The sequence below is a fragment of the Caenorhabditis briggsae genome, assembly GCF_000004555.2.
Source record: "Caenorhabditis briggsae complete genome, chrV, whole genome shotgun sequence".
Classification (NCBI taxonomy): domain Eukaryota; kingdom Metazoa; phylum Nematoda; class Chromadorea; order Rhabditida; family Rhabditidae; genus Caenorhabditis; species Caenorhabditis briggsae.
In genome coordinates, this window is record NC_013488.2 from 3,311,631 (window position 1) to 3,330,710 (window position 19,080).

General features: G+C 37.2%; 8 protein-coding genes across 8 annotated transcripts in view; 2 read left to right on the forward strand and 6 right to left on the reverse strand.

The window, feature by feature from the left end:
* Positions 1-285: 285 nt before the first annotated feature.
* CBG10492 lies at positions 286-2,740 on the forward strand (the record flags this gene model as incomplete). The annotated part of the gene is made up of 5 exons (XM_045236787.1): positions 286-556; positions 1,428-1,903; positions 1,953-2,304; positions 2,330-2,519; positions 2,689-2,740. The coding sequence occupies 5 exons, from the start codon at positions 286-288 to the stop codon at positions 2,738-2,740; spliced, it is 1,341 nt and encodes a 446-aa protein (XP_045094298.1).
* Positions 2,741-3,393: 653 nt separating this feature from the next.
* CBG10491 lies at positions 3,394-5,072 on the reverse strand (the record flags this gene model as incomplete). The annotated part of the gene is made up of 4 exons (XM_045236788.1): positions 3,394-3,681; positions 3,927-4,089; positions 4,471-4,862; positions 4,986-5,072. The coding sequence occupies 4 exons, from the start codon at positions 5,070-5,072 to the stop codon at positions 3,394-3,396; spliced, it is 930 nt and encodes a 309-aa protein (XP_045094297.1).
* Positions 5,073-6,841: 1,769 nt separating this feature from the next.
* CBG10490 lies at positions 6,842-8,118 on the reverse strand (the record flags this gene model as incomplete). Its single annotated transcript, XM_045236789.1, has 5 exons — positions 6,842-6,916; positions 6,964-7,108; positions 7,156-7,382; positions 7,428-7,476; positions 7,784-8,118. The coding sequence occupies 5 exons, from the start codon at positions 8,116-8,118 to the stop codon at positions 6,842-6,844; spliced, it is 831 nt and encodes a 276-aa protein (XP_045094296.1).
* Positions 8,119-9,855: 1,737 nt separating this feature from the next.
* On the forward strand, positions 9,856-11,406 carry Cbr-srw-2 (the record flags this gene model as incomplete). The annotated part of the gene is made up of 3 exons (XM_045236790.1): positions 9,856-10,430; positions 10,696-11,025; positions 11,301-11,406. 3 exons carry the CDS (start codon positions 9,856-9,858, stop codon positions 11,404-11,406), a joined length of 1,011 nt encoding a protein of 336 aa, XP_045094295.1.
* Positions 11,407-11,484: 78 nt separating this feature from the next.
* Cbr-srw-15 lies at positions 11,485-13,210 on the reverse strand (the record flags this gene model as incomplete). The annotated part of the gene is made up of 4 exons (XM_002635778.2): positions 11,485-11,579; positions 11,611-11,759; positions 11,808-12,149; positions 12,630-13,210. 4 exons carry the CDS (start codon positions 13,208-13,210, stop codon positions 11,485-11,487), a joined length of 1,167 nt encoding a protein of 388 aa, XP_002635824.2.
* A 148-nt stretch (positions 13,211-13,358) lies between these two features.
* CBG10487 lies at positions 13,359-15,277 on the reverse strand (the record flags this gene model as incomplete). Its single annotated transcript, XM_045236791.1, has 4 exons — positions 13,359-13,609; positions 13,860-13,980; positions 14,750-15,170; positions 15,216-15,277. The coding sequence occupies 4 exons, from the start codon at positions 15,275-15,277 to the stop codon at positions 13,359-13,361; spliced, it is 855 nt and encodes a 284-aa protein (XP_045094294.1).
* Positions 15,278-15,684: 407 nt separating this feature from the next.
* Positions 15,685-17,615, reverse strand: CBG10486 (the record flags this gene model as incomplete). Its single annotated transcript, XM_002635776.1, has 9 exons — positions 15,685-15,729; positions 15,774-15,968; positions 16,015-16,182; positions 16,231-16,396; positions 16,620-16,873; positions 16,919-17,066; positions 17,114-17,207; positions 17,251-17,338; positions 17,496-17,615. 9 exons carry the CDS (start codon positions 17,613-17,615, stop codon positions 15,685-15,687), a joined length of 1,278 nt encoding a protein of 425 aa, XP_002635822.1.
* Positions 17,616-19,051: 1,436 nt separating this feature from the next.
* The window catches only part of CBG26959, a gene marked incomplete at both ends in the record, with an annotated part of 4,518 nt that continues 4,489 nt past the window's right edge, over positions 19,052-19,080 (reverse strand). The window contains one exon of the mRNA XM_045236792.1: positions 19,052-19,080. This exon is cut by the window's right edge and continues 1,196 nt beyond it. Within this exon, the coding sequence (XP_045099045.1) occupies positions 19,052-19,080 (29 nt within the window).

Genomic DNA, 19,080 nt, shown 5'->3' on the forward strand with positions numbered 1-19,080 from the left:
CATTCCCAGAATTTTCTGAGAATTCCTAGTTTTTCAGCTATTTGCCGATTTCTAAAAGACACTAGCTTTTTCATGTTTTCAGTACAAAAAATGGGTGACTTTCAAAAATCTAAAAATATCTGGAAAACTAGAAACATCCAAAAAAGTCTGTGAATGCAAAATTGTCCGTCTAGGTCTGTTTTACACCCTCCAAAATTTTCAAAGTGATCGGAAACTTGACAACCGAGCTCCAGACTCCTAAAAATGGTCAAATGACCGGAAATTAGCTTACGGGAGCAACTATAAATGTTTTTCAAAAAAAAAATCAAATTTTCAGAACCGAATTGCTGGTTTTTAGAAGAAATAGTCAGTTATGAAACTATCTCGAAATGGCCAAGAAATTGCACCGAGATCTGTGGTAAAATGATATTCAATCAATATTCGGATATTCCGGTTTTCGAACTACAATCGTATTTTGCGAACGTGTCAGTGTTCAGAGGTTCAATTAGTTTTGAGAAGTCCAAATATGCAAGTATTGAATTTTTGTCTGGTTTGAAATCCATCGAGTGTGAGCCATGTGAGTTGGGAGACTTTAAAGGGGGGAGTATGCACTCTGACGTCAAAATTTGGAAGTTATGGCATTGTCCTTAAATTGTTATTGAAGGAAGTACGGCTGCTAAAAGTCATGACCGCGTAGCTCAGCCTGTTCTCCTAACATTCAGCGCCAAGTTCAACTACTCAGAAACCATTTATTGGCAGACTCATAGAAACGGCACATGCCATAAAGAGTGTTCGAAATGAACTTTTTTTGAATATCGGAATTCTAGAAAATTCGAAAAAGGACATTTCTATGAGTAGGACCACTCAAAAAAGTAATGACCACCAGTGATGGGAGGAAACGCATTTTCCCGAAATACGGAAACACGGAAACGAAAACGGAAAGGGGGATTTTTTTCCGCGGAAACGGAAACGGAAAAAATTTTTAAAAATCGGGCGGAAAACGGAAAACTAAAACGGAAACGGAAACTGAAATTTCTGTTTTTCGTCTATTTTTCAGGGTTTTTTTTTCCATCAAACATGAAAATAAACACTTTTTAACGTTTGAAGACTATATTTGCCTCACTTTCCATGATTTTTTTCAAGCCTGTTTCAGTTCAATGTTTTCGTCAACTTTTACAATTTTTTCCGTTTCCGCTGAAAAAAAAATTGGCAATTTTTTCAGGAAAACGGAAATAGAATTTTACTCTTACTGAAAACGGAAAAGGAAACGAAAACGTAAATTTTTTTCCGCGGAAACGGAAATGGAAAAAAATCTCTAAAAACCGGGCGGAAAACGGAAACGGAAACGGAAACTCCTCCCATCACTGATAACCACACAAAAAAGTGAAAGGCGTAAACACCGATGACCGTACCCCATCACAAAAAAAAATTCACATTCACATTTTCAGACACGTTCGGTTTTTACAACAACCCAAATCTGGAACAATTGAACTTCGGACCATCAACAAACTTCACATGCCCTTTTTCTATTTTTGACAACAAACGTTTAGATGCCAGCGCATTTTGTGGGATCAACGAAGGTTTATTTGAAGTGATTTCAGATGGCAATCTCAAAAATTGCCCCGGTTGTATAGGCACCGAAATGTACAAGAAAACAGCAGAAGACTTTAGAAATTGCACTTTGGTTACCACTTCTTTGGACTTGCTCTCTTATCAATTTATAGCAAATGGATTTGATTTGACAGCATTTGGAGATATCGAAAATATCAGTGCTGAGTTTTCAGTAGTTCGGACAGATTTTGAAAGTCTATCGTTTTTGAAAAATCTGAAAACGATTAAAGGAAGTGCATACGACACTGTTTCATATGATATTGATATCAGAGATAATCAAAACCTCACCAGATTAGGGATTTCATTGATCAGGGTTTGTATTTTTGCTGAGCAATGGGGTATCATTCTTTTTTGAATTCCAGAACTTGATCCCAAGAAAGCCAGTATTCCTTGCCAACTTTGAAGCTAACCATGCCGATTTTTGTTTCACTATCGACGAATTCAAAGTTTTTCTGGAGAACAAAGTGGTTTTCGGAAATCTGAATGCGAAATTATGTGAAAATAAGACCACTGCTTGTATTTTCAAAAATTTGAAGGACCTGAAATCCAATTGCTCTGAAATTCAAGGAAATATATCTATAAACTCTGGCGATGAAGTTTATATTGGAAAATTAAAATCTGTGAGATTCATTTGGGGATCTTTGACTGTTCAAGACACAAATATCACAGATTTAGCTTTCTTGGAAAGTTTGGAATACGCGGTGAACTTGAATAGTAGGTCAAATTTCTTTAAAGGGAGGCACGGGTTCATGGGTTCATGGGTTCATGGGATCATGGGTTCATGGGTTCATCGGTTCATGGATTCCTGGGTTCATGAATTCGTGGGTTCATGGGTTCATGAGTTCATGGGTTCATGAGTTCATGGGTTCATGGGTTCATGGGTTCATGGGTTCATGGGTTCATGGGTTCATGGGTTCATGGGTTCATGGGTTCATGGGTTCATGGGTTCATGGGTTCATGGGTTCATGGGTTCATGGGTTCATGGGTTCATGGGTTCATGGGTACATGGGTACTTAATTCAAGGGAACGGGTTCATGGGTTCATGAGTTCATGGGTTCATTCATAGATTCATTAAACAAAATTTTAATTTTTTTATAGGCTCTACAATACCGATTCGTCTGATCTCGAACAAAATGCTGGAAAGTGCTAAACTCCCAAATTTAAAGGTACATAACCCTATAAATTTTAAATTCTTCAGACCAAAACTATTCGAAACCTTTTTCAGAGAGTATTCTCCCAAACCCAATTTCAAATCAGTTTCGAAAATAGTGTAAATGGATTTTTGAACTCGGCGGCTTGCCTAGATTTGATGCAGAATACAACGGATACTGTAGTGACTGTTGATGGAAAGCAGTGTGGTAAAAATTTAGATTTTTATAAGCTGAAATATTTTTGGGAAACTTTTAATTTCAGAAGTTATCGATAGAACAAACAATCAGGATGGAAATAACTATGGAAGCGACAAATTTTCGATGGGAACCTTTGTTTGGATTTTTCTGTATAATTTTGCTTCGCTGAACAATTATTGTTTAATTCAATTTCCAGCACAGATATTTTTGTGCTGTAAATCCAAATTTTGGATTTTAGAAATATCGTTTTTTGAATAAAATTACTTGGAATATTGATATAGTTTTATTAGAAATTTGAATATAAAAATGGTACAATCGATGAACGAGATCATGACAAAATAAAACTTTTTGAGAATCCATAGATTCTATTGAAATGTATCTTAAAACCAGTATGACATTGATGAGCAAGAAATAAATTATGAACTTGAGAATTAAAAAATATATTTTAAAGATCTTATTCCCATGGGCGAACGATTCCCCTTGATTCTTTGGCTGGAGAAGTACTACCTGACGAAACATCGGAAGATGGCGAAGAGCGAGTCCAGGATCCGGTTGGAGATGTTGGTGCACCCGACAGAGGAGCAGCTGGGAGGTTCAGAAATCCCGGTAGTTGGAGCATCAACTGGTAAAATTCAGTGTTGAGTGGAGCAGGTGATGGAGCAATTAGTGCCCGGATTTTGCTCAATTTCTCATCCAAATACGCATTGAATTGTACAAGGTGGAGAACAAGTTGCGAGTTGATCTGGAAATGAAAATATTTTAGTTAACGGTACTAGCAGAAAACAAGACAAAAATAGGTCAAAAAAGGATCAAAAACGGACCAAAAACGGAGGAAAAACTAGCTGAAAACAAGACAAAAACGGACCACAAACGGACCGAAAACGAACCATAAACGGTCTACAAACAGACCGAAAAAGTCCTAAAACCTACCAAAAACAAACAAGGAATGGACAACAAGAGCTCTAAAAGTAGATAAATCGGACTCACCATAAAAAACTGAAGTGCCAACTCCTTTCCTTTGTTCTGACCAGTGACGACTCCTTGTGCGTGGATCAGGTGCTCCTGGATGGTCCTATTTATCATTGCGGCTTTGGTACTCGCGATATAATCGATAATAATGTCAAGGATCTGATTCTTTTCGAATTTCTTTCTGAAAATAATTATGGTTTTCTGAGTTGATCTATATTTTTGACAACCGTAAAACCTGTAATAGAAAATCCGCTTAACTTTTAACTTTCAGCCAATATAGCTCGGTTCCTGTCAAAGGTACAAAAGAGTTGCCAACTAATAAATTGTTTATCATAATATCATTAGCATTTGATCAGTTGACATATTTTTAATTTTTTGCATAGGAACCGAGATGGCTGAACTCAAACTTGACTGTATGCAGACCATTTCATTACAGGACCAACAAATTGGCTCAAATTTCTACATTTTAATGTTCAATTTGAACCAAAATTCAGAAGTATACCCAAGCTTTGGTTCGGACAAGTATGACCCGTAACACATAAACCTCGGCTCCCAAACTCACTTTTGCACCTGCGCCACATTGTTCTGCACGATGAACTCGTGTAAACCGTTGAGACCAGCGCTCAATCGATCTCGCCGGCGTTGTTCCCGCTTCTTCTTGATCTCTTTCAAATCCTTCCCCTCCACTCTTTCTTGCCTTGGCGAATGATTCCCAACAGAGCCGTGAATAGCCATTTCGAACAGTTGTTTGACACCGATGACCAGATCTTCAGTGTCTTTTGAACAGAGCTTCAGGTTCTTGATGAATTGAGCCACGTGGACGTTTGTTTGGTAGAGTCCGTGATAGAAACCGCTGAGCGCTGCGTCGGATGTCGATTCTTTATTCAGCTGTTTGACAACATCGAGAGTCTTTTTTAGAATAGTGTCGGTGCTGAAAGATATTTCATTAGCTAGCTTAGATAGAGCTTGATTAGGTAGAGCTAGAGCAACTAGATTGCGATAGAGCGCATTTGAAATTCAAAACTCACCTCAATCCTTCCTCACCATCACTTTGAATCAATTTGCCAAAACTGCCACCTTCTCATTAAAATTGGATCGTTTCTCTCTGTCCTGAACAATCTTTCTGTCTTGTTTAAGAATCATGGTAGCGGTGATATAATCCATGTCTAGAAACCTGGAAATAAAGAATATGGAAACTGAAAAAAATAAGAGGAGATCGTGAGACGAGTAAACCGGAGGGCATACGGAACGAACAAGAATGAATGGTTGTTATTGGGTCTATGGGGTATGGGTATCATATAGACAGGTACCGTGTTCGGCCACGCCCCTTCGGACCCGTGGGAAGATGCGAGGAATACAGGCAAGGTAAAGAGAAGCGAGCATGGGAAATGGGAATTGATATAGGAGTGTGGGAAAGTGCGATTTTCGACTCATTATTCAAAAATGTTGACATAAATTTCCAAATGGAATCTCAAACTCTTCTGGTCCTTAGAAGCCTATTCTATACCTACACTTTGAGCTCAAATAACTCGGTCCCTATGAAAGATAAAAAAAATATTCTAACTGATAAAATATAGATGATATTATGATGAATAATTTATCAGTAAACAGTTTTTCGATATCTCTTCTAGGAACCGAGATAATTGAGTTCAAAGTGCAGGTATGGGGTGAACTTCTATAAGAGAAAATACAGTAACTTGGCTCAAAATAGAAATATTCTAAATGGGCTAAAAAACAAAAATAGGTTTAGCTGATGACAGCAAGAAGGAAAATCAATGAATCTAAAAAAATACATTTTTGATCTACCATGAAGTATGCAAAAAAATAGTCTACGAGTCTAATCTGACCATACCCATCTAATAACAATAAAAGTAAGTATACAAGTTGATGATTGAATTGAGGTTTTATGGGTTTTATAACTATCATAAGGATGATGAGACACGACGGAGCCTATGGGAAAGAATTCAAATTCTGCAGTGATGAGTCAAAAACAAGAAAGTAGTGGGACACAAAAATGATATGGTCTTATGTTATCTTGTACAGGTGGAAAAAAAGGGACCACGCCCTCATCAAGACGAAATTAAAGGGACGTGGGAAAACGCGCACGTGTTGAGGAGGTGGTGAAGACGGAAGATGGGGCATGGGAAAGGAAGATGGGGCGTAGGAAAAAGTAAAAAATGGAATTGAATGGTTTACCGAAAAGTTAGATTAGAAGTGAGAAAGTTAAACAGCATAGAAACTCAAATTAGCTTTAAAGACTATAGGACTGCAAAAGGTTTAAGGTGAAACGCCGCTTTGCTAGACCATTGGCAGGTTTACGACCGCTTAGCTCAGGTGGGAGTGGCGCTGTTCATCTACGATTGAGGCCACGAGTTCAACTCTTGAAAGAGCATTTAATGGCAGTCTCACAGAGCGATAGGGGCTGAGCTTGTGATCCAAATGATGAAGGTACCGCTACCATCTGCTGAGCTACACGGTCGCAACCGGCTGACCAAGCGTGTTTGTAGGGTGTGTCTCATCATGCTGTGCCTCATCCCTCTGTTTCCCCAACCATTTTCTCATGGGACCACGGGAGGCGTGGCTTCCCTGACTCATACTTCCACCTGACCGTGTCATGGATAGACCGCCGTCCCCAATTTCATATTTTCCCATGTTCCTTCACTTGCCTTCACATCTTTGCCTGTTTTTGTAGACGCATGGGAATCTGTCATGGGTGTCTACAGTAAAAAGCCCGTGGAAGGGGCCTTCAATTACGAACATATTTTAGATCTGTTTTGGCTAGCTGATTTTCAAAAAAAGTTGTTCTTAAAACCACCAGCCTGTTTGCTGGGATGATGGTAGTTTTGACAAGTTTAAAATAAAAGTATCACATTTATTGTATTTCTCTTACAATTATTATCATATTTTAGCCTTCAAGAATACAATAAATCAGTTTAGCCATCTATCCTGGCATCCACTTGTCTCTGTGTAACAATACTTGCTGAACTGATTTTTGGAGTTATTGTTATCTGAAAATATATTTTTGCAAAACTGTAGCTTTCTAAAACCAACTTACAGGATTCTGTGATCCGTTGTGTCCAAACAACTCTTTGACAGTTTTTCTATACGGTGTAGAAACTCTGAGGCAGACAATAAAGTGAGTAGTTGCGTTCAAAATGACGGAAGTGTAAATAATTGACTCGAACCAGGTGACTATTTCTCTGAAATACCATATTTACAGACTATCTATCCCAGTGGTTTTTTCAACCTCAATTTTGGAACATCATCTACTAAACCTTCAAGTACAAATGCTATTCCCATTGGTCCTTCAGCACAAATACAAGTGATTGTCATAATGATAACCAATTTAGAAGTGTTATCAGAATTGTTAGCGCTTTGAGAAGATACAGACATTTTCTTTCTGGAAACTTCTGCCTTCTTCAATTCTCTTATCAATAGAACAGCCAGTATTGGAAGCACAATAGCAGGAACGATCTGAAAAGTTTTCATCATTTATCCGACTGTTATCAAACTTCAGACCTTCAAAACTCCATCGAGAACTACATAAGACTGATAGATCTCTGTCCCACTGAAAAACATCATTATCTGTATAGACATATTCAAGCATACTGGAGTTGGCCTGGTATCCACAGGCTTCCGGAGGAACCCAGACTTCAGAAATAAGATCCACGCGAATCTAATAGAAAAGAGACATTAGAGAACTGATTGTGGATGCGACAGCCAAGGATTTCCAACCGGACGATGCTTTGGAGAGAAAATTGAAGGTTGGATTTAATGCATTTTTTGTGATCAAATAGCGAAGAGATGCCATAAGAACACCAAGCCACGTGGATAATCTTCGGGAGTCGTTCTTGAATATTAAGATATGAAAATACAGCCTTGTGATAAGAGAACTTTGCGGAGAGGCACATTCATCTTCGAACGATTCGGAAATCACCGTGATAAATTCATAAGCTAAACAGCTCAAATTCACCGTGTCACTGATAGCGATACCCAACATAATCACATTGATAACATTGAAGATTATCGGTTTTCTAGAGAGTATGATGATATGAAAAGCGTTTATAAAGATACCCAAAATTGCTAGGACGAAATTCAGTTTATAAAAATACTGAGACACAAGTAAAATATTGTTTCCAATAATTACAAGAGCCTCTTTTGTAGAATTGTCGAATTTATCGAAATCGGAGAGAACAGCGTTTTGAGACATTTTCTGATAAAAGGAATGTGGGTGTATGCTTTGATTCTGTGTGTTTTTGAAGGAACAGCTGGATGGAATATAATTGATCAGTGAATAAAGCAAATTATGACTAATTGTCAAAAAACAAGGAACCACTCCTTGAGAAAAACTCAGGCACACATTTTTCATAGCCTAGGCAACACGCTAACATCCTCTGCCAGTTGAAATCAGATCAGAAACAGTAACGCAGCAAGTTAGCTGATAAAACAAATATTTTTGCAATATTTTCACAAAGACACTCCGATCTGCCACTTCGTCCCATTTTTGAATATTTTCAATCCGTTGATTTTTGTATATCTTTGGTCCATTTTTGTCCGTTTCCCGTTCATGTTATTGTTGATATATTTTTTGTTCTATTCTTAATGGGTGTTATCAATTTCGAGGCATCAATTAAAAAAACCCCAAAAACATACACATAATCATATGTTTGAATTCCTTTTTTTGTTTTTTTTTGTGTTTAAGAAAGACAATTACAGAAAGTACCGCAAAAAATACATACTCAAAAAGTATCTGGAATTCATTGAATTCAAACGATAGCGGCTGTAAATCGTACTACCGTAATCTATCGTGCACTTTGAGCTCAATTATCTCGGTTCCTTCAAAACATATAAAATATTTGCTAACTGATAAACTGTTGATAATTTCAAGAGCAACGTTTTATCAGTTGACAAATTTTTTGAGATCTTTCATAGGAATCGACATAATTGAGCCTAATGTGCACGCTACGGTAACACAGTGAACTTGGAACCACTTATTCTCAATTCCTGTAAGAGGTTTGAAAAGTGGTCAACAAAGAAATGGGTGGTAATATCAATCACATAGTTTCTTCTTATTTTCAGTCTGAACCATCAGGAACGCTCTGAATGCATGAATTGTCTGATTTCAGTTCCAGGAATTGAAAAAAAAACGATCTTCAATTTTACAGTAGATTTCTTCAGAACACCACGCTAGTTTTTAGATCCTAAACCAGCATTTGGCCTTGCTCCTAAACCCAGGGCTCCCGGCCAGAGGGCTCCTAACCCCAGAGCTCCTTACTTCAGGGCTCCAGGCTTCAGTGCTCCTGAATTTTTCTAATAATTTTTTTCTAATAATTTTCCAAATGTTTTTCTAATAATTTTCCAAATGTTTCGCTCTTTTTTATCCGCCAAAAATTGTTTGAAAAATTCACCACGTAACAATTGAATTTTGATAACAATTCAATTTTCACTTTTAATATCTTTGTAGCTCCTTTAAAATATCATCCCGTTTGACCCTAATTATCTCGGTTCCTATGAGAGATATCAAAAATTTGTCAACTGATAATATAATGGTGGTATTATGATAAATAATTTATCAGTTGTGAAATTCTTGATATCTTTTAAAAGAACCAAGATAATTGAGCTCAAAGTTAAAGTATTGGGTGGGCCACTATCAGAGCCTTTAATGAGTCCCGCCCGCATAGCTCAAGAGCAAAAAATCTAATAGTTTTGATCTACCAAACTACAAACCTCCCTCAAGACACATGAACCTCAATCAAATTACTCTTTGAAGTTTTCCACAAAGCATTATTTGATCTAAAAAATCCCCCAAGAAAAAAAGATTGTTGACAATTTGCTCGTGTTTTGGTTACTGAATCACTGACTAATACTAATAGTAACAATCTGTAATCGCTTAGGAAAATTAGTATAAAAGGTGAGAAAACAACAGCTATGACCAAAAACAGAAAACATGTCTTCCACTACTACCGTAATCCCAACCACTGCTGCTCCGAAGGATATTGTCACCTATGTAGACATCCCATCCTGGTTTAACGACGCCTTCAATCTATTCAATTATATTCTGGCCATCCTTCAATTCATTGCCGTCGCCATAACTCTCACCCATCTGATTATTCTAACCAGAAAGGACCTTCGATTCAACACGATCTACCGAATGATGCTAGGAATTTGTATTTGCGATCTTATCAGTCAAGTTTTGGGATTCATCGCCTTTTCTCCTTTCTGGATCAGATCTGTGAAACCTGGCCAGGAATGTTATGTGACCGTAACCTACCAGGATGCACTCATCAACAAGTATGGGGTGGGTGTGTTGGATGACACTCAACGGAGTGCCACGTGGCTTGGATTGTTCATGGCTTTGTATAGAGTGCTGTCAGTGATGTTTCCGATGAGTCAGAAGATGATGGGGTTGTCGAGGTCGTGGGTGGTGCCTTTGGTAGTGGTGCTAACTGTTTTGGTCAATGGATTGGTCTCAATTACGGCTATGTGGAATCATGAAATCCGGAGACAATGGAAGGATTTTAGGTAAAGTTTTGGAGGCCTAAAAGTGGGATTCTGAGATTCTGAGATTCTGAGATTCTGAGATTCTGAGATTCTGAGATTCTGAAATTCTGAGATTCTGAGATTCTGAGATTCTGAGATTCTGAAATTTTGAGATTCTGAGATTTAGAACCCTAGAACCCTAGAACCCTAGAACCCTAGAACCCTAGAACCCTAGAACCCTAGAACCCTAGAACCCTAGAATATCCTTGTCCATAGCAGAACGATTTATAAGAATTCTACTTTCCAGCTGCGACGGAACACAACACATTCTGCCAGAAACCGAGGAGCGATACCTGACTACAGTACCCCGTGAAAAGTCGGACCTTCACGCAAAAATCACATTCATCTATGGAATCATAAAAGCACTTCCATCTCTTATAGAACCGGTTCTAGCTGTTCTGTTAATTTTGGAGATACGAAAAGCATCGAAACGAAGACAAATTATCAAGAAATCGGAGGAGAAAGATAATACCACTAGTTTCATATTGTTCATCACCATGTCTTCGTTTCTACTTGAAGTTCCCAATGGATTCTCACATTTTGCATTTTCCTATTTTGAGAACAGTCCATTGATAAGGTAAGTGGTATTGACCTTATCAGCCGGGCAGACCACCTGTAATAGAATTTATAACTTTGAGCCAAATATCTCGGCTCCTATGAGAGATACCAAAAATCTGTCAACTGATAAATTCCTTATCATGTTATTACCAGTATTTTATCAGTTATCAAAATTTTGATATCTCTCATAGGAACCGAGATAATTTGGCTCAAAGTACATGAAGATGTTTCCAGAACCATCGCTTATCTTATCATGTGTTTCGCTGAAATTTTCCCAGTCATCAACTCTTCTAGCCATCCAATTGTCTGCTTTTTCATGTCAACTCAGTATAGAGAAACTGCAAAATCTTTATTTGGTTTTACCAAGAATGAGAAGGTAAAAAGAATTTATTTTAATTAAGTCAAATCTCAAAATTTTTATTTCAGTTAATTTTTGTAGAGGAATGTAAAACAAAGACAAGGAGTACAACCAAAACTGCTAGAGAGTCATTTTGAAAAAAATTATCCAATTGTTGACGTTGTCGTTCTGCTCCGCACATTGCTCGTCGACCGTGTAACATCCAATTTTTTGAGCTGAAACATTTAATTTTTCTAATATACCTACAGTAATTCCCTACTTTTTTCTTCCCTATAAATATCCCTTTCACTGCATCCCGATATTGAGAAGATAAAAGATAACAAACGATTGGATGAGATAACGCATTCAAAGTTCGCAAAACTGATACCGGATACTGTGCAGCATTTATAGCATAACTGAAAAATAATTTGTCTGTGTGTCTGTTTGTCCAAACAGAAACTTACACGAATTCTTCATCGATCTCCATAAGAGCAATCATATTATACTGAAACAGAGCCAAGACACCAGCAAACCCTTCAGAGAGCATGAAAAAAATGGTCATGAGCAAAATGAGTTTTGTAGTGTGATCTGGTTTTTCAGTTTCTTTCTTATCACTCTTGTTTCTTCGATTCTTAATTTTGCGAAGTGTTATCAATAAAGAAATTGTTAAAATCGGATAACAGATTGTGGCAGCGAATTTCATTATGATTTCGATGAATCCCCAATCCAGCATAATTCCGTGAAGATCGGAGGGGGCGGCAAGGATATAACGAGGAGTTATTGAAGATTTGTAATACTTTTTGCACCTGAAGAAAAATTGCAGGACGAATATTTTCAGACAGTTTTAGCCCTCGTATACCGTAACACCTCTAATAGAAAGGCCCCCAATTTTGAGTCAATTTTTCTCGGTTCCTGTCAAAGGTATCAAAAAGTTATCAACTGATAAATTGTTTATCATAATGTCAGAAGTATTTTATTAATTGACAAATTTTTGATATCTTGGAGAGGAATGGAGATACACAAAAACGTGTTTTCCAGTTGATCTTCAGTCATTTTCAGGAGTCTCGGCTATCAAGTTTCCGATCGCTTTGAAATTTTTGAAAGTTGTAAAACAGACCGAAACTGAACACTTTGCATTAACAGAATTTCTCGGAAGTTTCTAGTTTTTCAGCAATTGCATGATTTCTGAATGACACCCATTTTTGAGTTTTTGAGCTGGACAGTATGGGTGCTATTCTATTACAGGTTTTACTTGGTATTTGGATTTTCCCCAAAATCAAACTCACAACGCATTCGCATTATCCGGCAGCCAAAAAATCCGATACAAAACGAAATGCCAGATATTAAAAACCACCCAAAACAAAACACAAATTCCCAATATAATCAATGCTCCTTTAGATTTTGACATACTTTGTATCCGTTGGTTAGTAGGGTACAACACGGATAAATTCCTCATGATTGCCATAAGAATTGCCAACCAAACTGATAATCTTCTAGAAATGTCTAATAGAGTAGCCAGGATCTGTACGCCAACATTCACTTCTGAATAGTCATCTCGAAGGCAAGAAATCTCTCCAGAGCCCGCGAAAAGGATGGGCATCCAGGAAATCTCTCCAGCGATATAGGTGAAATCTATAGAGTTGGTAAGAATGTCGGAAATGCAAATGCCTATCATGAAAATGTAAATTGCAAAGGATCGGAGATCCTTCCGAAGCAGAACAATCAAGTGGAGAAAGTTCAGGATTACTGTAGCGATTTGAAGCGAAAGGTTTAGTCTGGTAGAAATGTTGAAGACAATTTTATATGTGTCTTCTTCATAGTCGTAATATTCTGGAAGCATAGTAGATGTGGTGGAGGTTTTCGGCATTTTTTGATATGAAAAATGAATTCTGGACTTGTTTTTCTCTAGTTGTCCCTCTTTCAGCTGCCCAATATCCTTAACATAATAATGACAAATCTGTCAGCTGGTGGTCAAGAATAAAGATTTTATTAATAAAAATTCATTCAAGTAAATCTCAATCCCCATCCGACGAGCCTGACAGCTTATCCGACCTCGTTCCATTCCGTCCCGAGTCTTTTTTATTTTTCAGATTCCCAACCCAAGCTCCAGTATTGATATTGTTGATCGGGAAGCCAGCCTGACTAGACATTGTGAAAAGGAAGTTGATCATGAACGGATAATCTGGTGCGGATTGAAAACTTAATGTGTCCACATAGGAGACAATTGTTTTCATGTTACGTGGCACTCCTCGATAGGCTTCTTTCGCTGAAAATGTTTGAAGTTAGACTCAATTTATCTCGGTCCCTGTGATAGATATCAAAGAGTAGTCAACTGATAAAATGCTTATCGTAATCATAGATGTTTTGTCAGTTGATCACTTTTTGATACCTTTCACAAAAACTGAGATAAATTGGGTCAAAGTTAGAATAAACCTTTGCCTGCCATAAATTCGTGCCCAGAAACTTCACCGATTTTCTGGGCGCTCTGTGTTGCTTCGTGGCGGGGTCAAGAAAACTTCGACAGATCCCAAAGTCTAGCATGAAGACTGTGGGTTCTGTGGGGCCGAGACCAACGGCGAAGTTAGCTGGTTTGATGTCACGGTGGAGGTAGCCAAGGGCGTGAAGATCACGGACAGCCTGGAATAGGGGAAAAGTCGTCTGCCCGGCTCAGACACTCAGAAAAATTCAGAAATTCAGAAATTCAGAAATTCAGAAATTCAGAAATTCAGAAATTCAGAAATTCAGAAATTCAGAAATTCAGAAATTCAGAAATTCAGAAATCCAGAAATTCAGAAATTCAGAAATTCAGAAATTCAGAAATTCAGAAATTCAGAAATTCAGAAATTCAGAAATTCAGAAATTCAGAAATTCAGAAATTCAGAAATTCAGAAATTCAGAAATTCAGAAATTCAGAAATTCAGAAATCCAGAAATTCAGAAATTCAGAAATTCAGAAATTCAGAAATCCAGAAATTCAGAAATTCAGAAATTCAGAAATTCAGAAATCCAGAAATTCAGAAATTCAGAAATTCAGAAATTCAGAAATTCAGAAATTCAGAAATTCAGAAATTCAGAAATTCAGAAATTCAGAAATTCAGAAATTCAGAAATTCAGAAATTCACAAATTCACAAATTCAGAAATTCAGAAATTCAGAAATCCAGAAATTCAGAAATTCAGAAATTCAGAAATTCAAAAATTCAGAAATTCAGAAATTCAAAAATTCAGAAATTTAGACTTGATATTTATACATGGTGTGCTTGCTTGGTCGTTTATCATGGCGGCCTAGAAGACCCAACTTGCAAATCTCAAGCACCATGTTACCATGGCCTAGAAAGCACATCAGTTGCATTTTTTGTGGGCCATTATTAGACCTTCAACTACGGTACCCTAGAAAACAAAAAATCACCTCCAAACTCTGTATCGCAATGATATAGGGTGTACTTCGATCATTCAGACACACTCCATACTTCCTCCGACAATCATCCAACGACGGTCCGACGAGACTCATCACCACAAATTTGCATCCCAAATCTTCACTTTTCCCACGATCCACAAACTCCACGAAATGTTTATACCCCTGTGGATTTGTCTTCCTCGCTTCCAAAATCGCCATCATAACTCGAACTTCGACTTTCAACCGAAGCATCACTTTTTTGCCGTCCTCACTTTCGGTTTTCAACGCGTATTGCTTTGCCTTATTCCTTTCATCAAACACTTTATAAACGTCACCAAATCCACCACTTCCCAGAAGAGTGACAACCTTCCAACTGAATGGTCCATTCTTGATGACGTCATCAGGACTCATGATTTTGCGACCCTTCTTTTTTCTGGAATAAAACCCAAAGGGTTGAACATTTTTTTTGAAGACCTACTTGGTTTTCTGCTCTTTACTTTTACCGGGACGAGATCTTTCCAATTTTTCACGGAGAGTCATTTTGATGATCGTAATCGATGATCAGTTGTATTAGTTAATTGTTGAAAGTTGAAATAATCGATAATTGGTGGAATGGGTAGATTGAGGAGAACTAGAGAGACCCAGGTCAGGATGTCAACTGGGAGAGGCTGGGCAAACTTTTTTTTGGTTTTTTTTTAATTCAGGAATTGTGTTTTGAAAAGCATTTTTGCGTAACTGTGTACCGTATGTGTACTGCAGGTGTACTGTATGATGTTGTGCTACGGTATACCTTTTGGAACTTTTCACTCCAAATAGAACTTTTCATTCCAAATATAACATCATTTATCTCATGTCACTGTGTGTATTACATAACAAAATGAAGAAAAAGCTTGTTATATAAAACAAAGTTTCAAAGGTTTGATTAAATACAGCAGCAGTAACATTCTCTAGCCGTTGATCTTCAGTTGGCTAGTTTTAGCACACAATGAATCCTGAAAACTCCAAATTAGCCCGCTTCATTGCAACGACTGCTTACCATAATCTTTTTTTGAATCATCAACGTTTGTTGATCAGTATTGAGATCTTCAAAAGCTGTGAAAAATGTTTTCATCAAGTCCATCTCATTCCTCATTTTTTCCAAATCTTTCTTGTCGTGAGCCAATGCTAGAAGGGCAGCATGTGATTTTACGTTTGTGTTTTGCAGTAGTTTTTTTATCTGATTGAGTTGATTCTGTAAGACTGTGGTAAAATGATTCAATAGGCTTTAAAATTCTCACATTTAATTCAATTCGAATATCAAGAGGTATATGTATTTCTGATAACATGCCCTGCGTGAATATCGCAACATTATTATAAAACGCGCATTCGGCGCTTGCAATCTCGTCTTTGAATGGATCAAGTGATCCTGCTCGAATAGATCGTTTGTCAAAGTTTGCGGAATCGCACTGAAAATGTTTAAAACTAATTTTTGTTGTAACCATTCATTCACTTACAATAGTTCTCATTTCATTGAATGCGTTTTTCATTCTCAAAGCAACCGGCTGCAACGCATCTTGATACATTTTCATACATCTCATAGAAGCATTTCGAGCGATTAGATCACCCGAAATTTCAATCTGGGTATTCAGCACCAAACCCTTTTGTTCTTCAAAGTGTTTTCTGTAATAAAATCAGTTTTTAAAAAGATCATCCTATTCTCTCGGGGAGGTCCTATGGACCGGTTCACCTGATGGGCAGACTGCCGAAACAGCTATCGTGTCCGATTTATAGTATGTCATCGGGCAACTACTCTTATATGAACAAAACCCTTAAGTTCATTCAAAAAAAAAATACTTCAAATAATCGAGGTCTGCCAGGGTCCTGAGAGGAAACTAACACAAACCTCTTATCCTCTTCTAGCTGTTGAACAACTCTCCGATTTTCCCCTTGAGCACCAGCAATTTCTTTCCGATTCTTCTCCATAGCCGTATTCCTCTCTTCGCGTTTTTTCTCCTGTTTCTCTAGGTATTCGTTCATCCGAATATCTATCTCACGATACTCATCATCCAAGACTTTAGCAATCTCCTTTTTAGCATTTTCAAGCTTTTCGTGAAGTGCTTCGCGTTCTTTTCGTTGGTTGTCATCCATCGATTCCAACTAAAAAAGTTTTGGAAATTTCCGGAAACCCGCGTAATCCCCTACCTGTCTCCTATGAATCACTTGGTTTTGCCGTAGAGCATTTTCCGATTGCTCTCTAATGCTCTCCACATTTTTCTTATGTTCTTTAATTGAATCATCTATTTCCTTATCGTATTTGGCTTGCTGTTCATCGAATTCTGATTTAATTTTTCTGAAAATTTGTGAATCACTTAAAATTTGTAGATTCAATAAACTTACGCTATTTCTTTTTCTCGTTTATCCCTGTACGCCTGAAAACACTCTCGAGATTTTTCCTCTGCCTCGCTCATCTGATCGAGATGGGCGATATGGTCTGGAAACTTCAACATAGATTATTCAAATGATTTCAAATTTACCAGATTGGATCTTATCCATCATTTTCCTATGAGCTTCATCCCGCTGGTTCGACAATTGAATTTGTTTCTCACGAAATTGAGAATGGTCCTGAAAGTTCCCTTTAAGCTAAATTATTTCGGCTCGTGATCAAGATATCTAAAACCTGACAATTGATGAAATGTTTTTCATAACATCACCAACATTTTTATGGTTTCGGATTCTTTATATACTTCAAAAATATTAAGATAATTGAGCTCAAACTCACGTATGTGCTATAGATCGTTGAAACTGCTTGAACACCAAGGCCTGCACATAGAAGAGGAGTAGTTGCCATTTTTTGAAGGCCAAGGCCTGCTAAAAACTCAGGAGCACTACTATTGGCCATTTTTAAAAATACTGAAATAAAAACGGTTTCGAAAGTAAACTCAGCCAGTATAAAAGGCTCTTATCTAACAGTGAGAAATTATAATTTCACAATAGTTTGGTAAACAATTCAAATGTACTAATAACAAAGCTGACAGATCCGAGGAGCTCAAGAAGCAATCACCAATACTATGACTTTGGGAGCGCGGATTTTGCCAGGAAGAGAGAAGGTTCTGAAGGTTCCAGTGGTGCCAGTTAAAAACACTTTTTTCAACATTTTTGACTTACTGATAAACAGCTCTTATCAGCAAAAATTGCTAATTCAGATTGTGAAATTTTGCTCGCAACGTTCATTTAAATGTCAAGTATTGCTAATTGCAAATTAAATTCAAAACATACAAGGAATAATCGCTGATTATAAACAACTCAAATACATTAGGATTGTACCTTGAGCTTTAATTTTAATTATCTAGGTTTCTATTAGAGATGAGCGGATTCGACAATATACATATGAAATTCTGAGAAAAAAATAAGGAAGACGGGATGAGGAGCAAGAAACGAAGAATACACCAGCGTCTTGCACGAGCAATGAAATGAGAAGGGGGATGAAAATAGGACAGTCAGCTTCATGAGTAGGCGTGACTTTAGAGAAGAAAGGGGGAAAATGAGGAAAAGATAAGAAAAATACTGTATTACGAACTCGGCATGTAACTTCTGGTGAGAAGATTAGGAGTTCGGCTTTTGGTCAGGATTTTGATCGGGAATTGAAAATTGCAATCTCTCAATTTCCGTGTTGAATCCTATTAATTCTATGTGCTTTAGGAACTAATAAAAATTTCACAATTCTAAGTTGCAGAAGTTCAAGAACCTTGAAACTCAGAAATTATCAGAAAATTTGGATATTCGGGAATTTAAAAACTTTGGATTTCGAAAAATGCTGAAATTCTGAAACTCGGGAAATGTGGAAATTCTAAATTTTTTAAATTTTTAAGTTTGATAATGGAAAAATTCAGAATGTCGGAAATTCCGAAATCCAGAAGATTAGGAAATTCAGATATCCAGAATTACGGAACTTCAAAAATTCGTCGAAATACAAATATTCCTGATTTCAAAAATTCAGAAAACCAGAATTTGGCAATTCTAGTATTCAGAAATTTCGGGGGCTGGGGAATTTGGAAATTCTTGAATAGTCCGGGGGGGGCGTGAACCGACTGGTGTATGACTTAAACGACTCTTATCAGCAAAAATTGTTTCCAGATTGTGAAATTTTGCTTGTAACAATTTTTCCTCAGGTATTTCTAACTGTGAATTTATTTAAATTATCCAGAACCACTGATTAGGAATAACCCATCCTTAAAATTTTCGTTTTAATTGTAACTTCAGCTATCGCCAAACCTGTAAAGCCTCCTAACTTAGAGCCAGTTCATCTTTATTCCTGTAAAAGATATCAAAAAGTTCTTAACTGACAAAATATTTTGATAATATGA